Consider the following 12,021-nt stretch of genomic DNA (forward strand, 5'->3'; position numbering starts at 1 on the left):
GTACCATTAGTTTCTTCATTACATATATTTTCATAGTATATCATTCGATACCATAAATATTTGTGATCTTCTCTATAATTTTGATCAAACATAAAATGGTTTGATTCTCCAAGAAAAGTTGGAATGACTTATAATTTGGAATGGAGGGAGTAGGTTGGAAACCAAGGAACAGCAAGATACAATGTGCATGGAAAAGAAGAGTATGCTGCTAGTAAATAATCTTGCTATATGCTGAGTCCGTGAGATTCGTTAGACCCTTGCGCTAAAAGCTTTTGGGCAACTCAAATTTTCCATTCTCGGATCTCTTGGTTTGTTTTAGCAATGAAAGTTTTTTTTCTTCAAAGAAAGCGTGAGAGACTTGATGACGCGTAACGATGAAACAAATGATTAAAGCACTGTCATAATCTACCGTCTCATGTTCTCCTTATAGCATATCCAACGGTTTTTGTTGTAATATGTATGTTGACTTACTTTCTCCTTCATGGGATATTTTGATGGTTGTTCAACCCAATTCAAGTGACACACTCTCCAGTCAGCAGCATATTCCATATTTATTGTGCCTTTTGGCCATAAGATCAATAGCAGATCTATTTCTTGATTTTTAGGTGAGGCAGATACATGTGTACGCTTCTCATTGGTTCTTCATTAGCACTAACTTTTATCATTTGTCTTGCCCACCGATTACATATACTCGAAGCATATCCATAGCTGCAAATTGTGGTTTAGCTTACACCATCCCCACATCATATTTATTTATATATACAGCTACAAGCCTCCAAACGCTATTCTATCATCGCCTTGTCATGTAACTCTTTAAAATCTTACACCTCTTTCCCCTCCATTTGCTATTTGTTGTGTGCAAGCACTATTATTTTTTCATCAACTGTACCATGCATTTTATCTCTATCACATCTCTATCATCAAGGTTAATGGTTATATGGATGGAGTTGCACACAATTCCTTGGTGCAAATCCGACCTTCATGACTATATAGCGCCGTCACCATCAAGGACCATCTCGCCGAAGTGCTCAAAAGGTAATATTACTCTTTCTTAATAAGTATTGTGCTTTGCATTTTTTTATATTAAGGATAAAAGTCCAGCCTTCTACATCCACATGGTGGATATGTATAGCCAAAAGTTACAAAGAGTTTTTAGACTCTAATCCTCAACAATGAAAAGCTCAAAAACACAAGAAAGAAAACTCTAAGACAGAAAAAAAATTAGAAGACTAAGCTTCATTCTTCTTCTTTGCTTCAAACTTGTATTGTCTTTATGCAGCACCAATCCATCACATCTTTCATCTACTTAGAAACTTGATGTCAGACTTGTAATACTTATCTTCTATTGCTCGCACAACAGACTCCGCCTTATATAATGAATGTCAGGCTAAATGGACTTCCAAGGCGATGCCTCCAAGAAGGACACGATATTGAAGATGCCGTCGCCACCCATCGGGCGAGCCGGAGTAAGGTTTTCACCTAGAAGACAGTGACCTTGCAGAAAGCATCACAACAAACACCTCAAGCGAGGGAAACAACGCCCAACGGCACCGTTGTTGCTGACACCGACACAACAGCCAGGTAAAGCTTTCGCCTGTAGCTTCTGCATGATCATATCATCACCATAGCAAGAAATCTGTCACCTCCCACCTCACAGCGCGAAAGAGGTACCAAGGACCTGCGGAAGGCTGAGTACACAGCCATAAAGGGTCGCCATACTCACAACCACTAGACGGCAGCAGGCAGGCCCTCGCGAGGATGAAGATCACAACAGGCACAATAGAGATGACATCCATCACACTGCGACGACACCAGGCGACGAAGAACAGGTCGGGTCCTCCCACGACGGCACTAACGGCGGCCACCATATCCGGCAACGCAACACCCAGAAATGAGATGCCGGTGATGAGATTGATGCTCGAGCATGGGGAAGCGTGGATCCATGGAAGGATGAGTACGCAGGCTCCCCTCGACCTGGCCGCCAGACCGCCTCACGAATGGCACGCCGCCGCGCGCTGCTCGCCTGCCATGGAAGTATTGTGCTTTGCATAATTCATTCAAGGATCAATAGATGGGAAATACATTGTCCAATTTCTATGCAAGCACACATTTGCATTCGAATATTATCTATATCATGTAGTGCCACCAACCCCAACCTATCCCTATTGCATAAGGTGGATAGGCATTGTGGTTTTTTTAAAAGACTATATAACTTTGTTAAGCTCTTGTTTGTAATTCTCAATCTATCTCTAGACAATTAATTTCAAATATTTCCTTTTATTTCTAAAGCATCTAAACATTTTTCTCATCTCAAGTTTTCTTATTAGTCAAAGAAATGTGCAAAGCGCTGCATCTTTGTTAGCACTCACCACTTTTTTGTCGTACAAATTTTCACCAAATTAGTATACAATAGCCCGAGCACAAAATATAAAACCTTTAAAAATCACCTACTAATATATCCTACTATATTGTCCTATCATCTCCGCACCCCCTCTTTCCTCCCACAATTAATACTCAAATCTACTCTAATATTCCTATAGCTTTACAGATTGATAACCTTTCTCTAAAAGAAGATCTCTGGTTGATATACCCCTGTTTGTCCACCTACTCTCATGTTCATCAGTTGTTGCCAAATTTGTTAACATAAATTTTCAAGATCCTCATATTTTGTTTTATATCCTGGCTGTCACTAGTCATTCCTAACCCCCTTTCAAATTCCAAATCATATTAAGGAAAACTTTCCTTCACAAGTCACAATTAATATTCAAATATTTTACAATTTCCTTCTTAAAAAGATGAACCTCAAACATAATAATAGAAAACATTTATAACCTCTCATTAAAAGCAAATTTCTTCTCTTCCCCCATCACTTTGTACCAAATCTCTGTGCATTTGCCACAAAAAATCTCTGCGCATTAAATTTTTAAATATCTTTCCCTCACCCTACGCACATTTTTCCTCTAAATAGTGCCTGACATAAATACACAAACATCGATAATTTTCCTTAAAAAGAAGATTTGTGGTTGATATACCTTAGTTGTCCACATAATAACTACTCTCATGAATTTCTATTTCGCTAAAAAATTGTTCCCCAGCTTAGCCAAACACTAAGTGTTTATTTGGATATCATAGTTTTAAAAAACCAGGATATCAATAAAACCATAGTTTTAGAGGCTAAAAGCATACACAACCATGTTTTTTTAATAAAAAAGCCCCCCCCAAAAGACTTTTGTTGTTTGAGGAACCAAAAGACTACCGTTTAAGCAATAGACATAGTTTTAAAAACCACAAGGTTCATTACGCACAAGCACCCGTAGCTTTTGAAAACCAAAGTACTAAAAAAGACTAAAAAAAGCTGAGGTTATTGTACATTGGGCTGTCATTGACTCATTTTTTACCCCTTTCGAAATTGCAAACCATCTGGACCAAAACTTTCCTTCAACAATTAATATTCAAATATTGTTCTCCTAATTTCCTTCCCTGAAAAGTGCACCAACTTGTGAAGGAGCCCATTAAAACCTGAAAACATGTATAACCTCCCATTAAAGCAGATCTCCTTTTGATATGCTCTTGACTGCCCACCTTGTTGCTTCTCTCGTCCATCACCTTGCCAATTACCAAATCACGCCACATTGAATTTTCAAATTTCTTACCCCAGTTGCCCCAAGCACAGAAATAGAAACAAAAGGCTGGCAGTGGCACGCCGTGGCCGGGCCCAAGGGCCTTTCTTGCACAAGGAGCCCAACACCGGCAGGTGGCAACTGGCAAGCCACACCAGCTGCTGCGCCGTTATGGAGAAGGAAATGCGGCAACCATCCTTTCGCGAGCCAGCCCAAAGCCTTCCGCGAAAACGGAAGCAAAGCCAGCCGGGGGCAGGTGCAGGGAGGACCGGATGGGACGCTGCGTGGTGGGCAGTGGCAGAGCCTCGGGGGGCATCTTGTCTCGGGCGGCACCTCCGGTGCCACTGACTGGTGGGCCCCATAGTACACGGGCCCGGTGTCAGTTGGGAATCAAGTTGCGGGTCGCCGCCGGTGGGTCTTCCGGGCACAGTCCCGTCAAGATATATGGTTCGCGGCGGCAGCAACGCCGCCCTCGACCAGGCACTGCTTGCACCCATGAACATGACTAGTGGGGTACTCATACTTTGGACCCACAAGTCAGTGAAACATTTTCTGCGGCCGATGCGGCTTTAGCGTGCACCGAGGAAGTGGCGAGCACGGGCGTGAGTGCGTGAGCAGCCTACCACGTCCATCGCTCCCCTCCACGTGTCACCAGGTCACGGCCTCCAGCTGCGGGCTCCCCACGGACGGCCCAGATCGGCCGATCGGAGCCCACGGACGGCCCCGCGAGGGGAGCGTACTGTGCGGGCGGGCGCGGAATGACCAGGCTGCCCTTCCCCCTCCCCGTCGCGCTGGTACAAGAGGTGCGCTCTGTTGGAAAGGGGGAAGAGGGGAGAAGTTCTCGGAGAGGTCGCCTTCGTCTCCCACCACTGACTCGGTAACGGAAAACCCCATTCCTCTCCCCCGCTCCCCCGCTTCCTGTAGGTGGAAATCTAGGGTTTTGGGCGGGGATTAGGTCGCCTGTTCTTGGCGCGGTTGTTCGTGTTTGCGCGGATTTTGGGGGGTTTTTCGTGGTGAAGGTTTTTGGCCCCCCTGTTCTGTGGTGCCTCGTGTTCTTCATTTCTCCGGTTTTTTTTGGTACAAGATCGCGGCATTCTTGTGCATGTTCGCCAAAGTGCTGGATTTGGGGTTGGTTTCCATTTCGCTAGGTTTTGGTGGGGTTTTGGGCATGTTCCTGTTGTTATCTGTCGAAAAGTCGAGTCTTTTTTGGTTCTTGGTGAAGAGTACAAACGGTAATGTAGCTTGTGCGCGAGGCATCATTTGGGGTTTTCTTGGTTGTGTTTCTTTTTCCTTTTGCGGATTTTGGGCGCTTCTTTCATCGAGTTTTTTGTTTTTGTTTTCCTGCCTGTAATGTTAAAGGTCTGATTTTTCCTTTTTTTTGGCGCATTTCTACGAGGAGGATTTTCTCGCTATCATGGTTGCTATTTAAATGCTTGATTTTTTCCTTATCTCGTCATCTTCTGCATGGAGGAGTTTCTGGGTTTCCTGCTTGTTATGTCAAAGAACCGATTTTTTACCCTTTTCGGGTATTTTGACATGGAGGGTTTGGTGGATTTTCAGCTTTTCATGTTGAAAACTTGAATGTTTTTTTTTTCAAAAAAAAAGTTCTTAGGGTTTTGGGGAGGTTTAGGCGGCACTGTTCATTTCTTTGCAGGAAGGGATAGTTTTGTAGCTTTTTTTTGGTGTTTGGTAAATATGCATCTTTGGGAGGGTTCGCTCGAGGATTTAGTTATGATGATATTGTTCGTTTTGGCTAGGCGCTGCAGTTTCCTTTGGCTATTGGGGTTTCTTGGGGTCTTGGAAATTTCACCATGAGTTTCCAAAGGAAAAGTGGGTTCTTTTTGCCTGCTTTCCTTTCTGGATTTGTTCTTCTTTGCCAAAGCTTTTCCATTTGGCAGTCTAGAGACATTATTTCACGGACTATTATTGTAGTTTACCTCTATTTAAAAAAAATAGTTTACCAGACTTTTTCCCCTGTTCTATAATTGTCGTTATATGATTCTTTTTCATTTTTCATGTGCAGGGCTTGGCAGCTTTAGGCCAGAGACAGTTGCCTGGTGAGTATGTTCGGCCATATGGTTTACTTTTTTTGTATGAGCATGTCCAAGGGCTCCTACAGAGGCTCTTAGTATGATGCTTCTGTATGAGTCCTGTAACTACCAAGTCTTCTATGGAACTGTTTTATGTGTTCAATGTCCTAATTTATTGTTGATGCCGTAGTTTTACGCATTCATATGTTTATTTTTAGTTTTATTCAGCCACAGTAATTGTAGTTTCCCTACCTGTTGCATCATTTACTTCTATACATCGTCCTTTTTGTCTTGCTGCTTAACTGTATGAAGTATTAGAAAACAAACCAAGTGTGGACTAAATATTCCAATTTTTATTTGGTAAGTCAAATATCTTGTTCCAATCAGTATGGGTTTGCAAGACAATAAAGTCCTGATTTTAGGTTTTTGTTCCGTATTTGCTGTTAATGGGATTTGGGAGTAACCACTGTCCTTTACTGCAATGTAAATATTTGGCACTTGATAGTAAAATGCTTATTTGGTTCAGAACATTACATAATGTACATGCTGTCTGTACACTACTCATTGTGTAGAAATAAATAATTATGAGCTGGTTTGTCACGATTTTAGCTTAATACCTGGCAGAAGTTGAAAAATTTTAGTTTTATGTTTGCATTTTTCAGTTTTTCCTAAATTCTTGTTCATCTTATGATACTTTTGCACTTGGATTTATTCTATGAAAGGATCTAATATCATCTTGAGTTTCATAGTGTTTTAGTCCTAATTTTTTTGCTGCTGCAGCTTGTTGTACTAGTTCAAATCAGATGTTTTATCTGTGTTGGAAGGCTGATTTACCTGTGTACTTATCTTTCTGCCAGTTAGTTGCATTGCTGCTTGCCTGATTTATACTGCCTAGTGCCTCATCTGATTGGGGTTTCTTTGCATTTTCTCATGCAGCGAGGATAACTAAATGGAGTCTCACAATGGCGAGGCTGATGACTTGCCTCCTCCACCTCCCCTAAATGCGGGCGATGAACCTCTTAAAGCTGAGGAAACAAAGAAGCTGTCAAAACCTAAGAGGGTTCTCGTCCCTAGGAAAGGTTTTGGCAAAAAGGGGCAGCCAATACGTCTTGTAACAAACCACTTCAAAGTTTCCTTAAAGAACACTGAAGAGTTTTTCTTCCATTACTATGTGTGTCTCTTATCCTTGTCTACTATCGTTCGTGTTGTTTTCATGCTCATATCTAGTTGTCAATGGCTCAATGCTGATATCTTTTGCTGATTGCACAGGTGAATTTGAAATATGAAGATGACACACCGGTTGATCGCAAGGGAGCAGGAAGAAGTGTGATCGAGAAACTTCAGCAGACTTATGCCACTGAACTTGCAAATAAAGATTTTGCATATGATGGTGAGAAGAGCCTGTTCACAATTGGTGCTCTTCCTCAAGTTAATAACGAGTTCACCGTTGTGGTGGAAGATGTTTCAACCGGAAAGTAATGCCTCATCTATTTTGGTTTGTTTATCCTTATCTAGTCTGATAATTATTCCTTAATGTTAACTTCACTTTCTTCCTTTCAGGACTCCTGCAAATGGCAGCCCTGGCAATGATAGTCCACCTGGAAGTGACCGGAAAAGGGTCAGAAGGCCTTACAACACAAAGACGTATAAAGTTGAGCTGTCTTTTGCTGCAAAGATTCCTATGAATGCAATTGCTCATGCCTTGAGAGGTCAGGAATCTGAGCATACTCAGGAAGCAATTCGGGTGATTGATATTATCTTGAGGCAGCACTCAGCGAAGCAGTACGTAATTGTTGCACACAATTCAGAAGGCATATTTTGCAAAATTGTTGATATTGTTAACAGTTTTCTTTTTAACTGTTCCTTTTTGCTTGCAGGGGTTGCTTGCTAGTGAGGCAGTCGTTCTTTCACAACAATCCTTCAAACTTTGTTGACCTCGGTGGCAGTGTAATGGGCTGTCGAGGATTCCATTCTAGTTTTCGTGCAACGCAGAGTGGACTTTCACTTAATATTGGTATGTTCTAATCATCTATTTACAAGCCTTTTTTTTAATGCAGAATACAGTGATCAATTCTTTGTATGCAGCTGGTGATTTTTGCTTGTATTATTTGATTTATGCAGACGTATCCACAACAATGATAGTGAAACCAGGTCCTGTTGTTGATTTTCTACTTGCCAACCAGAAGGTTGACCATCCTAACATGATTGACTGGGCAAAGGTAATGTTTCATGCTAAACATTGTATAAGAACGCTGATTGAGTGCCATTTTACCTTACCCTGTAGATATCTATTATTGCAACTTTGATTTACTTGCGCAGGCAAAGCGCTCGTTGAGGAACTTAAGGATAAAAATAACTCCAACAAATGCAGAAAATAAGATTGCTGGTTTGAGTGACAAGCCTTGCCGAGAAACAATGTAAGTGGCATAATTATGTGTTGCTTAGAAACTGTTTTTATATCATTGTTTGCACAGATATTTGTTCTTGATTCTTCAGTTCTTTTCTTACTCCTATGTACATTTTCCACTCTCATTAAGGAATTTTTGATTTCCATGCTTATGTAGGTTTACACTAAAGCGTAGAAATGGAGACAATGGTGACTCTGAAGAGATCAGTGTTTATGATCACTTTGTAAAGAACCGTGGCATAGAACTTAGGTACTCTGGTGACTTTCCTTGTATCAATGTGGGAAAACCAAAGCGCCCATCATATTTTCCCATAGAGGTAATTGTCATTTGAATCCTAATGTTGTTTCTGTCCTGAAAAGCTTTTTCTCACTACTAATGCTGTGGTGATTGTTTCCATGTTTACCAGTTGTGTAACCTTGTGTCTTTACAAAGATACACTAAGGCATTGAGTACACTTCAGAGGTCTTCACTTGTTGAAAAGTCTAGGCAGAAACCCCAAGAAAGAATGTCAGTTCTGTCTGATGTGAGTGGCTCTTTGCATTCAACTTTGCAAGTTAGTATTTCTAGGTGTGCTTTCTTAACCATTTTTCTTTCAATGGCAAATTGCTAGGTCCTGCAACGTAGCAACTACGACTCAGAGCCTATGCTAATGGCATGTGGCATTTCAATAGCAAAAAGTTTCACTGAAGTTGATGGTAGGGTGCTGCAGCCCCCCAAGGTTATAACTGTTTCTCCTATTTTCTTTTCAGTTATTCTTTGCGGTTATGGAACTGTGATGGCATAAATCTAATGCGATCCTTTTTGGTGCAGCTTAAAGCTGGAAATGGAGAAGACATTTTTACACGCAATGGGAGATGGAACTTCAACAATAAGGTCAGCATGTCTAGACTGTACTTCCTTTTTGTTTGTATGCAGACTTCAATGGTGTCAACACATAACATTTGAAATTCTGTTTCCCAGAGGCTCATTAGAGCAAGCAGTATTGACAAATGGGCAGTGGTCAACTTTTCTGCGCGCTGTAATGTCAGGGACCTTGTCCGAGATCTTATCAAGTGTGGAGGCATGAAGGGAATCGTAAGTTTGTTTTCTCAATATCTTGCACATTTCCCCAGGTGCATTTAAATTCACATGTTTGGTATTGCAGAAAGTAGAACCACCTTTTAATGCATTTGAAGAGAATCCTTCTATGAGGCGGGCACCTGCTGTAAGAAGGGTTGAGGACATGTTTGAACAAGTGAAAACAAAGCTTCCTGGAGCACCTAAGTTTCTTTTGTGTGTTCTTGCTGAGAGGAAGAATTCTGATGTTTATGGTTGGTTATACTTCAGTTGACCTATGTATCACATTTTTCTCATTGCGTCACTGATGCTACTGATCTTCTTTACAGGGCCGTGGAAGAAGAAATGCCTTGCTGAATTTGGGATCGTTACACAGTGTGTGGCACCAACAAGAGTTAATGATCAGTACCTTACCAATGTCCTGCTAAAAATAAATGCAAAGGTCTGTTTTCTTTGTGCCTCGGTACTGGAGAGCATGGTTTTACATTTGTACCTGGCAACCATTAGTGCTGATATGTTTAACCTTTTCAATCAGCTGGGTGGCTTAAATTCAATGCTCCAAGTTGAATCATCCCCTGCAATGCCTCTTATATCCAAGGTCCCAACTATGATTTTGGGAATGGATGTGTCCCATGGTTCTCCTGGACAATCTGGTGTACCTTCAATTGCAGCTGTAAGTATGACTTTCGTCAATTTCCGTGCTATTTTTTAGGAAAAGTTTTATTAACTGTAAATTTCTGACAAATAATACTACTGTGGCATAATTCTTTCATTTTGTTTGTCCTAGGTTGTCAGCTCTCGTGAATGGCCTCTTATATCAAAATATAGAGCTTCGGTGCGCTCACAATCACCTAAAATGGAAATGATTGACTCCTTGTTTAAGCCAAGGGGAACTGATGATGATGGCCTGATTCGGTAAGAGATTTACTTTCATTACCTTGTTAGGTTTGAGCAATGTTGTGGTATACTTTGGTAAATATGCTGTATGTTGTAATGACATGGTTTCTCCGGTCACTTGTTGGAATCTGATGTTGTTTTTTCAGGGAGTGTCTGATTGACTTCTACACCAGTTCTGGGAAGAGAAAGCCAGATCAAATCATCATCTTCAGGTCAGTTATCATTTTAAATTAACTGGTTGCAAATTTGGGTAGCGGACCTTTTTCTTTTGGGAATAACAATGTAGTCTGGTTGTGATAATTGGTTGCTTGTCTCCAGTTTCCTCTGTTTTATCATAGCACCAAGCTGATGTTCGGTGTCTTTATTATAGGGATGGTGTTAGTGAGAGTCAGTTTAATCAGGTGCTGAACATTGAGTTGGATCAGATAATAGAGGTACTCCATAAACTTTCTTGGTTCTATTCTATTTCAAGGTTCCTTTTATCCAAGTATCCTATACTGCTTGCTTGGCCATGCTAAAGTAGTTTCTGGCCTTTTTAGGCATGCAAGTTTTTGGATGAAAAATGGAATCCCAAGTTCACATTGATTGTTGCCCAGAAGAATCATCATACAAAATTTTTCATTCCTGGCGCTCCAGAAAATGTGCCTCCTGGTAATTTCTTTATCTCTCAGCAATGTGCTGTTGCAATTGTAGGCCAACTTCTATGTGACTGAATTGTTATATAATAATATCAATGCCTTAATCTGCAGGTACCGTTGTGGACAACAAGGTCTGCCATCCAAGGAACTATGACTTCTACATGTGTTCCCATGCTGGAATGATAGTAAGGATTTTCTGCCTTTTTAGTTTCGTTAATTAGCATTTGGTGTAGTTTCGTGTATGTATTTACATAGTTTAAATACCAACTTAAATGCCCACACCCAATGAAACTACTAATTCAAATACCAATTTATACTGAAAAGGCTTTTGTTATCAGTTGGAAAGTTTTTGTAATTCTGTTGGTCCTGTAGATGGCAAAATCCCAACCTAGCAAGAAAGCCATTCATCCAGGGGTGTTGATGGGTTACCTTGTTCCAATGTTTTGTATACTCTTTTGGCTTATTCTTTGTTGGGTTAAATTACACTCTTCTCATGTTTAGGGTTCTCTTCTAGTTCTCTGTGAAAACCTTGTTCTACATTCTCAAATTGTCTCGGTAGTGTTCTATTCCAAATTTGTATTTGTAGAGCTAATTCTGCGCCTTTCTGTATCAGGGGACTACGAGACCTACACATTATCACATCCTTCATGATGAGATAGGCTTCAACCCTGATGACCTTCAGGAGCTCGTGCACTCACTCTCTTATGTGTAAGTATTCCAGAACTTGGACTCCCTTATGACACGTCATGGAACTTGCATGCTGATTTGCAATTCTGTGGGGTTTTATTCCAGATACCAAAGGAGCACAACAGCCATATCAGTTGGTAAGTTACCCCGGCCTTTGTGTTGTATGTCTTAACTCTGCGGTTCCTATAATTTGCATGGAAATTTACTTGTTCTGTTTACCTGCAGTTGCTCCCATCTGCTACGCACATCTTGCTGCTGCCCAGGTCGGACAGTTCATTAAGTTTGAAGAGATGTCGGAGACGTCCTCCAGTCAGGGTGAGCACACCTCGGCGGGCAGTGTCCCCGTGCAGGAGCTGCCCCGCCTGCACGAGAAGGTCCGGAGCTCCATGTTCTTCTGCTGAGCTGCAGAGCACTTTGCGTGTGCCGTGGTCTGCTACTGGTGTATGCTTGGCGGTTTGGAACCTCAGTCTGTTGTGGCGGTCAGCACTCGCCATTCATCATGGGTTTGCTTTTGGTGGATGTTTCTGAACCTTGGTAGTTAATCATGCCGGCATTGGTAGACATCTGGTGGCATGATGCCCCTAAACTGATTGCCTGCCTCAGGAAGACTCTGGAACCTGTTAGGATGTTGCTGATCGCTATTTGCCACTGCTCCAGTTTTAATCGTCAGCTCATGTTTCGTCAA

General features: G+C 41.5%; 1 protein-coding gene across 1 annotated transcript; it reads left to right on the plus strand.

The window, feature by feature from the left end:
• The first annotated feature begins 4,386 nt into the window (after window positions 1–4,386).
• LOC117857552 (protein argonaute 4A) lies at window positions 4,387–12,021 on the plus strand. Its single transcript, XM_034740275.2, has 24 exons — window positions 4,387–4,497; window positions 5,644–5,677; window positions 6,587–6,821; window positions 6,920–7,125; window positions 7,211–7,432; window positions 7,528–7,664; window positions 7,772–7,869; window positions 7,970–8,067; window positions 8,215–8,374; window positions 8,465–8,581; window positions 8,669–8,776; window positions 8,869–8,931; window positions 9,019–9,132; window positions 9,203–9,368; window positions 9,444–9,556; window positions 9,650–9,787; window positions 9,902–10,029; window positions 10,158–10,223; window positions 10,382–10,445; window positions 10,551–10,662; window positions 10,761–10,834; window positions 11,263–11,357; window positions 11,442–11,473; window positions 11,562–12,021. The coding sequence occupies exons 3-24, from the start codon at window positions 6,600–6,602 to the stop codon at window positions 11,735–11,737; spliced, it is 2,709 nt and encodes a 902-aa protein (XP_034596166.1). The 5' UTR covers window positions 4,387–4,497; window positions 5,644–5,677; window positions 6,587–6,599; the 3' UTR covers window positions 11,738–12,021.

Source organism: Setaria viridis, chromosome 5 (genome assembly GCF_005286985.2).
Source record: "Setaria viridis chromosome 5, Setaria_viridis_v4.0, whole genome shotgun sequence".
NCBI lineage: Eukaryota > Viridiplantae > Streptophyta > Magnoliopsida > Poales > Poaceae > Setaria > Setaria viridis.